Here is a 19,402-nt window from a genome sequence, read left to right on the forward strand (position 1 = left end):
GACACACACACACACAGACAGAGAGACACAGAGAAACACAGAGAGAGACAGACAGGGATACACACAGAGACACAGACAGACAGGGATACACACGGAGACGTAGAGACACAACAACAACAACCGCCATTCGCCACTAAGTGGCGGTGACGTCACCACGACGCTTGTGCCAGGCCAAGTGCATCTTGAGGCTACCACGTGAAGCGTTGAACGCCCGCTGGCAGGAGGTCACGGGGCAGACCCAGCAGGTGCCACGGGTCGACTGACCGAGATGACCGAGACACACACAGACACACACAGACACACACACAGAGACACAGAGACACACAGAGACACAGAGACACAGACACACAGAGACACACACAGACACACACAGACACACACAGACACACACACGTAGACACACACGGAGACGTAGACACACACAGAGACACACACAGAGACACAGACACACACACACAGAGACACAGACAGACACACAGAGACACACACACAGAGATGTATATACAGAGACACACACAGAGACACACACAGATGTATATACAGATAGAGACACATACAGAGACACACACACAGAGATGTATATACAGAGACACACACTGAGACACACACACAGACACACACACAGACACAGGCGGTTACCGGCGACGACTGCGGCTGGCACGCGCGCCAGCAGGCTGGCGAGGATGCGAGTGTTGAGACACAGAGACACACACACAGAGACACACAGAGACACACACACAGAGACACACATACACACACAGAGACACAGAGACACACATACACAGAGACACACACACAGAGACACACACACAGACACACACACACAGACACACACACGGAGACACACACAGAGACGTAGAGACACAGACAGATAGGGATACACACGGAGACACACACAGACACACACACGGAGACACACAGGCGGTTACCGGCGACGACTGCGGCTGGCACGCGCGCCAGCAGGCTGGCGACGATGCGAGTTCGCACGTCGCTGCGCGCTCGCTCCCCCTGCAGCTGCCGGCGCAGACAGCGCGACGCCTCCTCGTCGTAGACCCACCGCACCACCTCCTGCTCGTCATCGTCGCCGGTGACCTCGTCGTCGCCGGTGGTGACCTTGTCAACGCCGGTGACCTTGCCGCCGGTGACCTCGCCGCCGGTGACCTCGTCGTCGCCGGTGGTGATCACGTCACCGGTGACCTCGTCGTTGCCGGTGACCTCGTCGCCGGTGGTGACCTCGCCGGTGGTGATCACGTCGCCGGTGACCTCGTCGTCGCCGGTGACCTCGTCGTTGCCGGTGACCTCGACGCCGTCGGTGACCTTGTCGGCGTTGCCGAGGTGGTGGTGGTGGTTGCGGCGGTAGTAGAGGCACCGGTCCAGCACCAGCGGGAGCTCGGAGGCCATGCTGGTCACGCGACGGCGACGGTGACAATGACAGCGACAACAACAGCCACCTTGTTACCGTGGAGACTACACCTCGTTACCGTAGAGACAGTCCATCACCTCTTTACCATAGAGACACTCCATAAACTCGTTACCGTAGAGACTACACCTCGTTACCGTGGAGACATCATCTCGTTAGCATAGAGACTACACCTCGTTACCGTGGAGACTACACCTCGTTACCGTAGAGACTACACCTCGTTACCGTGGAGACTCTCCATCACCTTGTTACCGTAGAGACTACACCTCGTTACCGTGGAGACATCATCTCGTTAGCATAGAGACTACACCTCGTTACCGTGGAGACATCATCTCGTTACCGTGGAGACTACACCTCGTTACCGTAGAGACACGCCGACCACCTCGTTACCGTAGAGACTACACAGACGCTCCATCACCTCGTTACCATAGAAACTACACCTCGTTACCGTAGAGACTACACCTCGTTACCGTGGAGACACTCCATCACCTCGTTACCATAGAGACTACACCTCGTTACCGTAGAGACTAGCAAGATCCAGAGGAGGATTCTTATTGAGGCTGTGAGTCGGTGGGTGGGTGGGTGAGTGAGTGAGTGAGTCAGTGAGTGAGTGAGTGAGTCAGTGAGTCAGTGAGTAAGTGAGTGAGTGAGTCGGTGGGTGAGTGGGTGAGTGAGTGGGTGAGTGGGTGGGTGGGTGGGTGAGTGGGTGGGTGGGTGAGTGGGTGGATGGGTGGGTGAGTGAGTGGGTGAGTGGGTGGATGAGTGGGTGGGTGGGTGGGTGAGTGGGTGGATGGGTGGGTGAGTGAGTGGGTGAGTGAGTGGGTGGGTGGATGAGTGGGTGGGTGAGTGGGTGAGTGAGTGAGTGAGTGGGTGGGTGAGTGAGTGAGTGAGTGGGTGAGTGGGTGGGTGGGTGAGTGGGTGAGTGGGTGAGTGACTGAGTGACTGAGTGAGTGGGTGAGTGAGTGAGTCGGTGGGTGGGTGGGTGAGTGAGTGAGTCGGTGGGTGGGTGGATGAGTGGGTGAGTGGGTGAGTGACTGAGTGACTGAGTGAGTGGGTGAGTGAGTGAGTCGGTGGGTGGGTGGGTGAGTGAGTGAGTCGGTGGGTGAGTGGGTGGGTGAGTGGGTGAGTGAGTGAGTCGGTGGGTGGGTGGGTGAGTGGGTGGGTGAGTGAGTGAGTGAGTCGGTGGGTGGGTGGGTGGGTGAGTGAGTGAGTCGGTGGGTGGGTGAGTGAGTGAGTCGGTGGGTGGGTGAGTGAGTGAGTCGGTGGGTGGGTGAGTGAGTGAGTCGGTGGATGGGTGAGTGAGTGAGTCGGTGGGTGGGTGAGTGAGTGAGTCGGTGGGTGGGTGAGTGGGTGGGTGAGTGAGTGAGTGAGTCGGTGGGTGGGTGAGTGAGTGAGTCGGTGGGTGAGTGAGTGAGTGAGTCGGTGGGTGGGTGGGTGAGTGAGTGAGTCGGTGGGTGGGTGAGTGAGTGAGTCGGTGGGTGAGTGAGTGAGTGAGTCGGTGGGTGGGTGAGTGAGTGAGTCGGTGGGTGAGTGAGTGAGTCGGTGGGTGGGTGAGTGAGTGAGTCGGTGGGTGGGTGACTGAGTCGGTGGGTGAGTGAGTGAGTCGGTGGGTGGGTGAGTGAGTGAGTCGGTGGGTGGGTGGGTGAGTGAGTCGGTGGGTGGGTGAGTGAGTGAGTCGGTGGGTGAGTGAGTGAGTGAGTCGGTGGGTGGGTGAGTGAGAGGATGGGTGAGTGAGTGAGTCGGTGGGTGGGTGGGTGAGTGAGTGAGTCGGTGGGTGGGTGGGTGGGTGAGTGGGTGAGTGAGTGAGTGAGTGGGTGAGTGAGTGAGTGGGTGAGTGAGTGAGTGGGTGCGTGAGTGAGTGGGTGGGTGGGTGGGTGAGTGAGTCGGTGGGTGGGTGAGTGAGAGGATGGATGAGTGAGTGAGTCGGTGGGTGGGTGAGTGAGTGAGTCGGTGGGTGGGTGAGTGAGAGGATGGGTGAGTGAGTGAGTGAGTCGGTGGGTGGGTGGGTGAGCGAGTGAGTGGGTGGGTGGGTGGGTGGGTGAGTGAGTGAGTGGGTGGGTGAGTGGGTGGGTGGGTGAGTGAGTGAGTGGGTGGGTGGGTGGGTGGGTGGGTGGGTGGGTGGGTGGGTGAGTGAGTGGGTGGGTGAGTGAGTGAGTGGGTGGGTGAGTGAGTGGGTGGGTGGGTGAGTGAGTGAGTCGGTGGGTGAGTGAGTGAGTGGGTAGGTGAGTGGGTGGGTGGGTGAGTGAGTGAGTGGGTGGGTGGGTGGGTGGGTGGGTGGGTGAGTGAGTGAGTGGGTGGGTGGGTGAGTGAGTCGGTGGGTGAGTGAGTGGGTGGGTGAGTGAGTGAGTGGGTAGGTGAGTGGGTGGGTGGGTGAGTGAGTGAGTGGGTGGGTGGGTGAGTGAGTGAGTGAGTGAGTGGGTGGGTGGGTGGGTGAGTGAGTGAGTGAGTGGGTGGGTGGGTGAGTGAGTGGGTGGGTGAGTGGGTCGGTGGGTGGGTGGGTGAGTGAGTGGGTGGGTGGGTGAGTGGGTGGGTGAGTGAGTGAGTGGGTGGGTGAGTGGGTGGGTGGGTGGGTGAGTGGGTGGGTGAGTGGGTGGGTGGGTGGGTGAGTGAGTGAGTCGGTGGGTGGGTGGGTGAGTGAGTCGGTGGGTGGGTGGGTGAGTGAGTGAGTGGGTGGGTGAGTGAGTGAGTGGGTGGGTGAGTGAGTGAGTGAGTCGGTGGGTGGGTGGGTGGGTGAGTGAGTCGGTGGGTGGGTGGGTGAGTGAGTGAGTGGGTGGGTGAGTGAGTGGCTTAATGAGTCCGCGTGTCATTGTCAGCGTTGAGTCTGTGTTGAGTCTATGAGTCTGCGTTGAGTCTACGAGTCCGCTATGAGTCTACGAGTCCACGTTAAGTCGATGAGTCGATACTGAGTCTATGAGTCCGCGCTGAGTCTGAGTCCATGAGTCTACGAGGATATGAGTCAGCGCTGAGTCTACGGGTCCATGAGTCAGCGCTACGTCTATGAGTCCTTGCTGAGTCTATGAGTCCTTGCTGAGTCTACGAGTCCTTGCCGAGTCTATGGGTCCATGAGTCCGCGCTGAGTCTCTGAGTCCATGAGTCCCCCCCCCCCCACCTGTACTGCGGCTTGCACGGGTTCCGCTCGACGTCCAGCAGCTGGGACACGACCTGTGGCCTCTCCAGGCCCTCGCCCACCAGCAGCAGCACCGCCATCATGCAGCGCACCTGCCACACACACACACAGACACACACACAGACACACACACAGTCACACACACACACACAGACACACACACACACACAGTCACACACACACACACAGTCACACACACAGACACACACACAGTCACACACACACACACAGTCACACACACACAGTCACACACACACAGACACACACACAGACACAGACACACACACAGACACACACACACACACAGTCACACACACAGACACACACACAGTCACACACACACAGACACACACACACAGTCACACACACAGTCACACACACACACACAGTCACACACACACACACAGTCACACACACAGACACACACACAGTCACACACACAGACACACACACACACAGTCACACACACACAGACACACACACACAGTCACACACACACAGACACACACACACACAGTCACACACATACACACACAGACACACACAGTCACACACACACACACAGTCACACACACACAGACACACACACACAGTCACACACATACACACACACACACACAGTCACACACACACAGACACACACACACAGTCACACACATACACACACAGACACACACAGTCACAGACACACACACAGACACACAGACACACACACACAGTCACACACACACAGTCACACACATACACACAGTCACACACATACACACACACACACAGACACACACACACAGACACACACACACAGTCACACACACACAGACACACACACACAGTCACACACATACACACACAGACACACACAGTCACAGACACACACACAGACACACAGACACACACACACAGTCACACACACACAGTCACACACATACACACAGTCACACACATACACACACACACACAGTCACAGACACACACACACAGACACACACACACAGTCACACAGACACACACACACAGTCACACACACAGAGACACACACACACACAGTCACAGACACACACACACAGTCACACACACAGACACACACACACACACAGTCACACACAGACACACACACACAGTCACACACACAGACTCACACACACACAGACACACACACACAGTCACACACACACAGAGACACACACAGACACACACACACAGACACACACACACAGTCACACACACACAGTCACACAGACACACACAGTCACACACACAGACTCACACACACACAGACACACACACACAGACACAAACACACACAGTCACACACAGACACACACACAGACACACACACAGACACACACACACAGTCACACACACAGAGACACACACACACAGTCACAGACACACACACACAGTCACACACACAGACTCACACACACAGTTACACACAGACACAAACACACACACAGTCACACACACACAGTCACACACACACAGACACACACAGACACAAACACACACACAGTCACACACACACACACAGTCACACACACAGACACACACACCGGGGGTGTGGTAGGGGTGGTGGTGGTGGTGGTAGGGATGGTGGTGGTGATGGTGGTAGGGGGTAGAGGTGGTGGTAGAGGTGGTGGTGGTGGTAGGGGGTAGAGGTGGTGGTGGTGGTGGTAGGGATGGTGGTGGTGGTAGGGATGGGGGTAGGGGGTAGAGGTGGTGGTGGTGGTGGTAGGGATGGTGGTGGTAGGAATGGTGGTAGGGGGTAGAGGTGGTGGTAGGGATGGTGGTGGTGGTGGTGGTAGGGATGGTGGTGGTAGGAATGGTGGTAGGGGGTAGAGGTGGTGGTAGGGATGGTGGTGGTAGGGGTGGTGGTAGGGATGGTGGTGGTAGGAATGGTGGTAGGGGGTAGAGGTGGTGGTGGTGGTAGGGATGGTGGTGGTAGGAATGGTGGTAGGGGGTAGAGGTGGTGGTAGGGATGGTGGTGGTGGTAGGGGTGGTGGTGGTTGGAGTGGGGGGGTAATGGTGGTAGGTGGTAGAGGTGGTGGTGGTAGGGGGAGGCTGTGGTGGTGGTAGGGATGGTGGTGGTTGGAGTGGGGGGGTAATGGTGGTAGGTGGTAGGGGTGGTGGTGGAAGGGTTGTGGTGGTGGGGGGAGGCCGTGGTGGTGGTAGGGGGAGGTGTTGGTTCGTGGTCGTGGTGGGGGTTGTGATGGGAGTAGTGGTAGGGGTGGCGATGGTAGGTGTGGTGGTAGTAGTGGTGGGTGTGGTGGTAGTGGTAGTAGTGGTGGGTGTGTTGGTAGTAGTGGTGGGTGTGGTGGTGGGTGTAGTGGTAGTAGTGGTGGGTGTAGTGGTAGTAGTGGTAGATGTGGTGGTAGTGGTAGTAGTGGTAGGTGTGGTAGTAGTGGTGGGTGTAGTGGTAGTAGTAGTGGTGGGTGTAGTGGTAGTAGTGGTGGGTGTGGTGGTAGTGGTAGTAGTGGTAGGTGTGGTGGTAGTAGTGGTGTAGTAGTGGTGGGTGTAGTGGTAGTAGTGGTGGTAGTGGTGGGTGTGGTGGTAGTAGTGGTAGTAGTGGTGGGTGTGGTGGTAGTAGTGGTGGTAGTGGTAGTAGTGGTAGGTGTGGTAGTAGTGGTGGGTGTAGTGGTAGTAGTAGTGGTGGGTGTAGTGGTAGTAGTGGTGGGTGTGGTGGTAGTGGTAGTAGTGGTAGGTGTGGTGGTAGTAGTGGTGTAGTAGTGGTGGGTGTAGTGGTAGTAGTGGTGGTAGTGGTGGGTGTGGTGGTAGTAGTGGTAGTAGTGGTGGGTGTGGTGGTAGTAGTGGTGGTAGTGGTAGGTGTGGTAGTAGTGGTGGGTGTAGTGGTAGTAGTGGTGGGTGTGGTGGTAGTGGTAGTAGTGGTAGGTGTGGTGGTAGTAGTGGTGTAGTAGTGGTGGGTGTAGTGGTAGTAGTGGTGGTAGTGGTGGGTGTGGTGGTAGTAGTGGTAGTAGTGGTGGGTGTGGTGGTAGTAGTAGTGGTGGGTGTAGTGGTAGTAGTGGTAGATGTGGTGGTAGTGGTAGTAGTGGTAGATGTGGTGGTAGTGGTAGGTGTGGTAGTAGTGGTAGTAGTAGTGGTGGGTGTGGTGGTAGTAGTGGTAGTAGTGGTGGGTGTGGTGGTAGTAGTGGTGGTAGTGGTAGTAGTGGTAGGTGTGGTAGTAGTGGTGGGTGTAGTGGTAGTAGTGGTAGATGTGGTGGTAGTGGTAGTAGTGGTAGATGTGGTGGTAGTGGTAGGTGTGGTAGTAGTGGTAGTAGTAGTGGTGGGTGTGGTGGTAGTAGTGGTAGGTGTAGTGGTGGTGGTGGGTGTAGTGGTAGTAGTGGTGGTGGTGGTAGTAGTAGTGGTGGGTGTAGTGGTAGTAGTGGTAGGTGTGGTGGTAGTGGTAGTAGTGGTGGGTGTGGTGGTAGTAGTGGTAGGTGTGGTGTAGTAGTGGTGGTAGTGGTAGGTGTGGTGGTAGTAGTGGTAGGTGTGGTGGTAGTGGTAGTAGTGGTAGGTGTGGTAGTAGTGGTGGGTGTAGTGGTAGTAGTAGTGGTGGGTGTAGTGGTAGTAGTGGTAGGTGTGGTGGTAGTAGTGGTAGGTGTGGTGGTAGTAGTGGTGTAGTAGTGGTGGGTGTAGTGGTAGTAGTGGTGGTAGTGGTGGGTGTGGTGGTAGTAGTGGTAGTAGTGGTGGGTGTGGTGGTAGTAGTGGTGGTAGTGGTAGTAGTGGTAGGTGTGGTAGTAGTGGTGGGTGTAGTGGTAGTAGTGGTGGGTGTGGTGGTAGTGGTAGTAGTGGTAGGTGTGGTGGTAGTAGTGGTGTAGTAGTGGTGGGTGTAGTGGTAGTAGTGGTGGTAGTGGTGGTAGTAGTGGTAGTAGTGGTGGGTGTGGTGGTAGTAGTGGTGGTAGTGGTAGTAGTGGTAGGTGTGGTAGTAGTGGTGGGTGTAGTGGTAGTAGTAGTGGTGGGTGTAGTGGTAGTAGTGGTGGGTGTGGTGGTAGTGGTAGTAGTGGTAGGTGTGGTGGTAGTAGTGGTGTAGTAGTGGTGGGTGTAGTGGTGGTAGTGGTGGGTGTGGTGGTAGTAGTGGTAGTAGTGGTGGGTGTGGTGGTAGTAGTGGTGGTAGTGGTAGTAGTGGTGGGTGTAGTGGTAGTAGTGGTGGGTGTGGTGGTAGTGGTAGTAGTGGTAGGTGTGGTGGTAGTAGTGGTGTAGTAGTGGTGGGTGTAGTGGTAGTAGTGGTGGTAGTGGTGGGTGTGGTGGTAGTAGTGGTAGTAGTGGTGGGTGTGGTGGTAGTAGTGGTGGTAGTGGTAGTAGTGGTAGGTGTGGTAGTAGTGGTGGGTGTAGTGGTAGTAGTAGTGGTGGGTGTAGTGGTAGTAGTGGTAGATGTGGTGGTAGTGGTAGTAGTGGTAGATGTGGTGGTAGTGGTAGGTGTGGTAGTAGTGGTAGTAGTAGTGGTGGGTGTGGTGGTAGTAGTGGTAGGTGTAGTGGTGGTGGTGGGTGTAGTGGTAGTAGTGGTGGTGGTGGTAGTAGTAGTGGTGGGTGTAGTGGTAGTAGTGGTAGGTGTGGTGGTAGTGGTAGTAGTGGTGGGTGTGGTGGTAGTAGTGGTAGGTGTGGTGTAGTAGTGGTGGTAGTGGTAGGTGTGGTGGTAGTAGTGGTAGGTGTGGTGGTAGTGGTAGTAGTGGTAGGTGTGGTAGTAGTGGTGGGTGTAGTGGTAGTAGTAGTGGTGGGTGTAGTGGTAGTAGTGGTAGGTGTGGTGGTAGTAGTGGTAGGTGTGGTGGTAGTAGTGGTAGATGTGGTGGTAGTGGTAGTAGTGGTAGGTGTGGTAGTAGTGGTGGATGTGGTGGTAGTGGTAGTAGTGGTAGGTGTGGTAGTAGTGGTGGGTGTGGTGGTAGTGGTAGTAGTGGTGGGTGTGGTGGTAGTGGTAGTAGTGGTAGGTGTGGTAGTAGTGGTGGGTGTAGTGGTAGTAGTAGTGGTGGGTGTGGTGGTAGTGGTAGGTGTGGTGGTAGTGGTAGGTGTGGTGGTAGTGGTAGATGTGGTGGTAGTAGTGGTAGGTGTGGTGGTAGTAGTGGTGGGTGTGGTGGTAGGTGTGGTGTAGTAGTGGTGGTGGTAGTAGTGGTAGGAGTGGTAGGTGTGGTGGCAGTAGTAGTAGTGGTGGTAGGTGTGGTGAAGTAGTGGTGGGTGTAGTGGTAGTAGTGGTGGGTGGGTGTGGTGGTAGGTGTGGTGGTAGTAGTGGTGGTAGTAGTGGTAGTAGTGGTGGCAGTCGTAGTAGTGGTGGTAGGTGTGGTGTAGTGGTGGTGGTGCGGTGGAGATGGCCTTCCTGGCTGCCGTACCTGGTGGTAGAGGAATGCCAGTCCCACCACCTCGAACACCATCATCTCAAACTCGTCACCGCCATCACCACCATCATCACCACCTACCACCAACACCATCATTTAAAACTCATCAACGCCATCGCCATCACCACCACTCCCACCACCAATTCAACCGCTACACCACCACCCCACCTCCCAAACGACCACCACCACTACCGCCACCACCACCCCAACAACCTCTACCACCACCACCCCCCCAACAACCACTACCGCCACAACTACTCCTACCACCGCCGCCACCCCAACCACTCCCACCAACCACTCCCACCACCAATCCAACCGCTACACCACCACCCCACCTCCCAAACGACCCCCTCACCCTCCTCACCTTCGGCGCGCCTCACGTCGGCGCTGATCACCACCCGCCGGAAGCCCACGACGCCGTTGGCCACGTCCATCTTGCACAGGTTGCGGAAGTCGTGGTTGCCCACGAGGGAGCGGGCGGCCTCCCTCATGGCCGCCACGTCCAGGCGTCCGCGCGGGAACCAGTAGCGGTAGCGACGGCGGGCGCAGTCGAAACGAGCGCTGAAGCCGGCCTCCACGGGAGCCCAGCACAGCACGCGGATGTCACGCGGGAGGACCTGGTGGAGGTGGTGGTAGGGGTTAGTGGTGGTGCTGGGGTTAGGGGTGGTGGTGGTGGTGGTGGGGTTAGTGGTGGTGCTGGGGTTAGGGGTGGTGGTGGTGGTGGGGTTAGTGGTGGTGGTGGGGTTAGGGGTGGTGGTGGTGGTGGGGTTAGTGGTGGTGGTGGGGTTAGGGGTGGTGGTGGTGGTGGGGTTAGAGGTGGTGGTAGTGGTGGGGTTAGCGGGGATGGTGGTGGTAGGGTGAGGGGTGGTGGTGGTGGTGGTAGTAGGGTTAGTGGTGGTAGGGTTGGTGGTGGTGGTAGGGTTAGTGGTGGTGGTAGGGTTGGTGGTGGTGGTGGTGGTAGGGTTAGTGGTAGGGTTAGTGGTGGTGGTGGTAGGGTTGGTGGTGGTGGTGGTAGGGTTAGTGGTGGTGGTAGGGTTGGTGGTGGTGGTGGTGGTAGGGTTAGTGGTAGGGTTAGTGGTGGTGGTGGTAGGGTTGGTGGTGGTGGTGGTAGGGTTAGTGGTGGTGGTGATAGGGTTAGTGGTGGTAGGATTAGTGGTGGTGGTGGTAGGGTTAGAGGTGGTGACTGTGGTGGTAGGGTTAGAGGTGGTGACTGTGGTGGTAGGGTTAGAGGTGGTGGTGGTGGTGGGGTTAGCGGGGATGGTGGTGGTAGGGTTGGTGGTGGTGGTGGTGGTAGGGTTGGTGGTGGTGGTGGTAGGGTTGGTGGTGCAGGTGGTGGTAGGGTTATTGGTGGTGATGGTGGTGGTAGGGTTAATGGAGATGTTGGTGGTAGGGCTAGTGGTGGTGGTAGGGCTAGTGGTGGTGGTAGGGCTAGTGGTGGTGGTAGGGCTAGTGGTGGTGGTGGTGGTAGGGCTAGTGGTGGTAATTGGGCGAGGTAACAAGGTAGTGGTAACGCCAATGGCTGCGGTCGCAACGTTGACTCCAGCCTGCACGACGTTGTGCCGACGTTGTGCCGACGTTGTGCCGACGTTGTGCCGACGTTCACCTTGTTGAGGATGTGCGCGTAGCGGAGCTCCGTCGCTTCCGGGCGGACGTCGGCATTGGGCGTGGGGATGACGCCTTTGCCTGTGACGTCATTGAAACTGACGTCATCACTGACATCATCGTCATCAACACTGACATCGTCATCAACACTGACATCGTCATCAACACTGACATCATCACTTACATTGTCATCAACACTGACATCATCACTTACATTGTCATCAACACTGACATAAGTGACATCATCAACATCAACACTGACATCGTCATCAACACTGACATCGTCATCAACACTGACATCATCACTTACATTGTCATCAACACTGACATAAGTGACATCATCAACATCAACACTGACATCGTCATCAACACTGACATCGTCATCAACACTGACATCATCACTTACATTGTCATCAACACTGACATAAGTGACATCATCGTCATCAACACTGACATCGTCATCAACACTGACATCACCACTGACATCGTCATCAACACTCATAAGTGACATCATCGTCAACATCACTGACATCATCACTGACATCACCACTGACATCGTCATCAACACTGACACAAGTGACATCATCATCATCATCACTGACATCGTCATCAACACTCATAAGTGACATCATCAACATCAACACTGACATCACTACTGACATCGTCATCAACACTGACATCATCACTGACATTGTCATCAACACTGACACAAGTGACATCATCATCATCAACACTGACATCGTCATCAACACTGACACAAGTGACATCATCGTCATCAACACTGACATCGTCATCAACACTGACATCGTCATCAACACTGACATCACCACTGACATCGTCATCAACACTCATAAGTGACATCATCGTCAACATCACTGACATCATCACTGACATCACCACTGACATCGTCATCAACACTGACACAAGTGACATCATCAACATCAACACTGACATCACTACTGACATCGTCATCAACACTGACATCATCACTGACATTGTCATCAACACTGACACAAGTGACATCATCGTCATCAACACTGACATCGTCATCAACACTGACATAAGTGACATCGTCATCAACACTCATAAGTGACATCATCGTCAACATCACTGACATCATCACTGACATCACCACTGACATCGTCATCAACACTGACACAAGTGACATCATCGTCATCAACACTGACATCGTCATCAACACTGACACAAGTGACATTATCGTCATCAACACTGACATCGTCATCAACACTGACACAAGTGACATCATCGTCATCAACACTGACATCGTCATCAACACTGACACAAGTGACATCATCGTCATCAACACTGACATCGTCATCAACACTGACACAAGTGACATCATCGTCATCAACACTGACATCGTCATCAACACTGACATCGTCATCAACACTGACATAAGTGACATCGTCATCAACACTCATAAGTGACATCATCGTCAACATCACTGACATCATCACTGACATCACCACTGACATCGTCATCAACACTGACACAAGTGACATCATCAACATCAACACTGACATCACTACTGACATCGTCATCAACACTGACATCATCACTGACATCGTCATCAACACTGACACAAGTATCATCATCATCAACACTGACATCGTCATCAACACTGACACAAGTGACATCATCGTCATCAACACTGACATCGTCATCAACACTGACACAAGTGACATCATCATCATCAACACTGACATCGTCATCAACACTGACATAAGTGACATCGTCATCAACACTGACATCGTCATCAACACTGACACAAGTGACATCATCATCATCAACACTGACATCACCACTGACATCGTCATCAACACTCATAAGTGACATCGTCATCATCACTGACATCATCATCGACATCACTGACAATCACCAACATTGACATCATCACTGACATCATTGTACTCAACACTGACATCCTCACTGTCATTCGTCATCATCGCTGCCATCATCACCATCGCCATCATCATGGCCATCATCATCGCCACCGCCATCATCATCATCGCCATCATCATCGCCGCCATCATCACCGCCATCACCATCGCCATCATCATCGTCATCGCCATCATCATCGCCACCGCCATCATCATCGCCGCCATCATCACCGCCATCATCATCGTCATCATCATCACCATCATCACCACCATCATCGCCATCACCATCATCACCGACATCATCACCGCCATCATCATCGCCACCGCCATCGCCATTATCACCGCCATCATCACCGCCACCATCACCGCCACCATCGCCATCATCGCCATCATCACCGCCATCATAATCGCCACCATCATCGCCACCATCATCGCCACCATCATCATCATCACCACCATCATCATCACCACCACCATCATCATCATCGCCGCCATCACCACCATCATCATCATCATCACCACCACCATCATCGCCATCATCACCATCACCACCATCGTCATCACCACCATCACCACCATCACCACCGACACGATCGGCAGGCCACCTTGCGCGAGGTTGGAGCGCAGCGTGATGGACACCACTTGGTCGATGGCGCTCACCCCGCGGTCGGTGCGTCCACAGCGGTGGTAGTTGGCCGTCTGGCGCGACTCCACGAGCCGCGTCTTGTCCAGAGCCTCAAACAGGTGCTCCTCTAGGGCGCACGCACGCACAGGGGGGGACACGCGTGGCCTGTGTGGCACTCACTCGCAACGCTCGCCCGCCCGCAACGCCCGCTCGCTCGACCACTCGGTCACTCACTCACCCGCTCGGTCACTCGCTCGGTCACTCACTCACTCGCTCACAAACTCACCCACTCAGTCACTCGCTCGGTCACTCACTCACTCGCTCACAAACTCACCCACTCAGTCACTCGCTCGGTCACTCACTCACTCGCTCACAAACTCACCCACTCAGTCACTCGCTCGGTCACTCACTCACTCGCTCACAAACTCACCCACTCAGTCACTCGCTCGGTCACTCGCTTGGTCACTCAGTGACTCACTCACCCACTCAGTCACTCGCTCGGTCACTCACTCGCTCGCTCACAAACTCACCCACTCAGTCACTCGCTCGGTCACTCACTCACTCGCTCACAAACTCACCCACTCAGTCACTCACTCGGTCACTCACTCACTCGCTCAGTCGGTCACTCGCCCGCTTGCTCGATCACTCGGTCACTCACTCACCCGCTCGGTCACTCGCTCGGTCACTCGCTTGGTCACTCAGTCACTCGCTCGGTCACTCACTCACTCGCTCACAAACTCACCCACTCAGTCACTCACTCGGTCACTCACTCGCTCACAAACTCACCCACTCAGTCACTCGCTCGGTCACTCACTCACAAACTCAGTCACTCGCTCGGTCACTCAGCCACTCGCTCAGTCACTCACAAACTCAGTCACTCGCTCAGTCAGTCACTCACTCTCCCACCCACTCAGTCACTCGCTCCGTCACTCACCCACTCAGTCACTCACCCACTCAGTCACTCACCCACTCAGTCACTCACCCGCTCAGTCACCCACTCAGTCACTCACTCGGTCACTCACCCACTCAGTCACTCACTCACAAACTCACCCACTCAGTCACTCACTCTCCCACCCACTCAGTCACTCGCTCCGTCACTCACCCACTCAGTCACTCGCCCACTCAGTCACTCACCTGCTCAGTCACTCACTCGGTCACTCACCCACTCACTCACCCACTCACAAACTCACCCACTCAGTCACTCAGTCACTCGCTCGGTCACTCGCTCTCCCACCCACTCACTCGCCCACCCACCCACTCACCCACGGTGTTGCGAGTGTTCTCCTGGGCCGCGTACCCATGGTAGTCCCAGCCCAGGTAAGCGAGCTTGAGCAGCACGTGGCGACGGTTGTGCCGGGAGAAGTCAAACGGCCTCCGTGTCACCGTCGCTTTGCCACCCTCTCCGCCCTTGTTGCCTTTGCCAGCCTTGCCACCTTTGTCTCCTCCTCTGCCACCACCACCGCTGCCACCACCATCACCACCACCATCGCGATGACCGCCACCACCATCGCCATCACCACCACCGCGATGACCGCCACCACCATCACCACCGCGATGACCTCCGACTCCTCCACCCACTGCTGCATCTCCTTTGCCGCCACCACCACCACCATCTCCTCTGCCACCCCTATCACCACCACCACCACCACCTCTACCACCATCACCACCACCACCTCCTCTGCCACCCCTGTCGCCACCACCACCACCTCCTCCGTGTGTGTCCCCGCCACCTCCGTCGTCCGCTTGCCTCGACGTGGACGCCTCGCTCATGGCCGCCACCTTCCTCTCGAGCTCCTCGACTCTGGCGACGAGTTGATCTTTGGACAGAGCCAGGAGCTTCCGTCTCGCGGCTGTAGATGATGATGGCGGTGGTGGCGGAGATGGCGGTGATGGCGGTGATACGGTGGTGAGGCTATCACCATCACCGCCACCACCACTCGCCTCCAGGGCTCCGTTGACATTCGAGGGTGTCCAGTCCATCGCGTAGCGGATGAACAGGAGGGCAGAGCCGTTTAAAGCGAGCGGAGGGGAGCTGTTGAACGGGTGGAGAGAGCTGTTGAACGCGAGAGGGGAGCGGTTAAACGGGTGGAGAGAGCGGATAAGCAGGTGGGGAGAGCCGTGGTACGGGTGGGAAGAGCTGTAACATGGACGAGAAGAACGGATAAACGGGTGGAGGGAGCTGTTGAACGATCGTGAGATGCGGGTGAACGGGAGGCGCATGAATGGAGAGGTGAAACGCGATTAATCGGGCGGATAATCGATACTTTGATGTTTAATTTAATGTCCTTCCCTGCGATTAGCGCGGATGGCTACGTACGGTAGGAGGGAAGTTGAACGTGCAGTATACGCTACACTAAACTACACTATACACTACAATACACTACACTAGACTCTAAACTACACTATACACTACACTATACACTACACTATACACTATACTCTACTATACACTACACTATACACTACACTATACTCTAATATACACTACACTATACACTACACTATACACTACACTATACTCTAATATACACTACACTATACACTACACTATACACTACACTATACACTACACTATACACTACACTATACACTATACACTACACTCTACTATACACTACACTATGCACTACACGCTGCTACACACTACGCTATAAACTACACTATACACTACACACTACGCTATACACTACACTATACACTACACTATACTCTAATATACACTACACTATACACTACACGCTGCTACACACTACGCTATACACTACACACTACGCTATAAACTACACTATACACTACACACTACACTATAAACTACACTATACACTACACACTACGCTATAAACTACACTATACACTACACGCTACTACACTATACACTACGCTATACACTACACTACTATACACTACACTATACACTACACTATAAACTACACGCTACTACACACTACGCTATACACTACACTATACACTACACACACTACGCTATACTATACACTTCATACACTATACTCTACACTTCTATATACTTCCAATATACTACACACTACACTACTATACACTACACTACTATACACTACACTATACACTACACCTCCTTAACTCCACTACTATACACTACACTACTATACACTACACTATACACTACACTACGCACTACACTACGCACTACACTATACACTACACTATACACTACTATACACTACACTACTATACACTACACAATACACTACTATACACTTCACACAACACTATACACTACACTATACACTTCACACACTACACTATACACTTCACACACTACACTATACACTACACACTACACTATACACTACACAATACACTACTATACACTTCACACAACACTATACACTACACTATACACTACACTATACACTTCACACACTACACTATACACTACACTATGCACTACGCTATACACTACACTATACACTACACTATACACTCCGCTCTCCGTTTGGGGACTGAGACGACCTAAGGGATGCCCAGGAAGACCGGTTCAAAGATAATCGCTGCTGCTGGTGGTGGTCTCAGCTCCACTTTCACGCTCACACTGCGCCAGACTTCAGTCAAGGCCGAGTCGGTGGTGGTGGTGGAAGACGGTAACCGGTTCAAATGCTCACCGACTCGTTGGGTGATGGTGTGGTGATGAGGGTGATTGGTGGTGGTGATGAGGGTGATTGGTGGTGATGAGATTGGTGGTGTGGTGATGAGGGTGATTAGTGGTGGTGATGAGGGTGATTGGTGGTGGTGATGAGGGTGATTGGTGGTGATGAGATTGGTGGTGTGGTGATGAGGGTGATTAGTGGTGGTGATGAGGGTGATTGGTGGTGGTGATGAGGGTGATTGGTGGTGGTGATGAGGGTGATTGGTGGTGATGAGGGTGATTGGTGGTGATGAGGGTGATTGGTGGTTGTGTGGTGGTGATAAGGGTGGTGTGGTGGTGGCGGTGATGAGGGTTGGTGGTGGTGATAAGGGTGGTGTGGTGGCGGTGATGAGGGTGGTGGTGGTGATGAGGGTGATTGGTGGTGGTGATAAGGGTGGTGTGGTGGTGATGAGAGTGGTGGTAGTGACGCTGATGATAAGGGTGGTGGTGATGATGATGAGGCTGGTGTGGTGGCGATAAGGGTGGTGTGGTGGTGAGGGTTCTGGTGGTGGTAAGGGTGGTGATGAGGGTGGTGGCGAGGGTGGTGGTGAGGGTGGTGAGAGTGGTGTGGTGGTGGCGAGGGTGGTGTGGTGAGGGTGGTGGTAGTGACGCTGGTGATAAGGGTGGTGTGGTGGTAAGGGTGGTGTGGTGGTGAGGGTGGTGGTGGTGACGCTGGGGATGAGGGTGGTGTGGTGAGGGTGAGGTAGTGGTGGTGGTGACGCTGGTGATGAGGGTGGTGGTGATGAGGGTGGTGTGCTGGTGAGGGTAGTGGTGGTGGTGAGGGTGTTAGTGGTGATGATGATGGTGGCACTGGTGATATCTCGCGAACGGCACTTGCCCCAACAGTCTGTGAAGGCTAGACGGAGCCAGAGGCGGCAGGGGAAGATCTTTTTGTGTTTTTTGCCTTCGCCGATGGCTGTGAGCGGGAATCAAACCGGGGTCATCTTTCTGTGACTGCCGGCTTTGTCGAAGTTGTATCAATAACGCGCTAATCACTGCGCCCACCGCTCCTCAACCACGCAGGCTTGTGAGTGGCGAGTGTGACGAAACACGTGGGTGGGTGGGAGCACGTGGGTGGGTGGGGCACGTGGTCTTCCCCTCTGACCTTTAACCTCTCCCCTCCCCGGGGGAGCGGGTAGTCTGTGAAGTTGGGGCGGACATCTTTGTAAGGGGTGATGAAAGTTCCATACATCTTTGTAAGGGGTGACGTTACAATCGTGATGATCACAATCATCAGAATCTTCACTATGATCACCACAATCATCGTCATCATCACCACAATCGTCATCATCATCGCTACAATCAGAATGATCACAGTCGTAATCACAACCACAATCATCACAATCATCATCGCCACAATCAGAATGATCACAGTCGTTATCACCACATTCATCACAATCATCACCACAATCATCATCATCATCATCGCCACAATCAGAATGATCACAGTCGTTATCACCACATTCATCACAATCATCACCACAATCATCATCGCCACAATCAGAACTATCACAGTCGTTATCACCACAATCATCATCATCATCATCGCCACAATCAGAACTATCACAGTCGTTATCACCACAATCATCATCATCATCATCATCGCCACAATCAGAATGATCACAGTCGTTATCACCACAATCATCATCATCATCGCCACAATCAGAATGATCACAGTCGTTATCACCACCACAATCATCACCACAATCATCATCATCATCGCCACAATCAGAATGATCACA

General features: G+C 54.1%; 1 protein-coding gene across 1 annotated transcript; it reads right to left on the minus strand.

The window, feature by feature from the left end:
* Positions 1 to 816: 816 nt before the first annotated feature.
* Positions 817 to 18,699, minus strand: LOC144955603 (uncharacterized; the record flags this gene model as incomplete). The annotated part of the gene is made up of 8 exons (XM_078885775.1): positions 18,499 to 18,699; positions 15,259 to 16,028; positions 13,977 to 14,123; positions 11,472 to 11,551; positions 10,233 to 10,485; positions 9,863 to 9,945; positions 4,530 to 4,639; positions 817 to 1,402 (listed from the first exon to the last, which is right to left on the minus strand). Coding segments are annotated over exons 2-8 (1,977 nt in total), but the record flags the coding sequence as incomplete, so codon positions are not given.
* Between the last annotated feature and the right edge of the window lie 703 nt (positions 18,700 to 19,402).

This window comes from Lampetra fluviatilis, unplaced genomic scaffold, assembly GCF_964198595.1.
Source record: "Lampetra fluviatilis unplaced genomic scaffold, kcLamFluv1.1 SCAFFOLD_309, whole genome shotgun sequence".
Lineage (NCBI taxonomy): Eukaryota > Metazoa > Chordata > Hyperoartia > Petromyzontiformes > Petromyzontidae > Lampetra > Lampetra fluviatilis.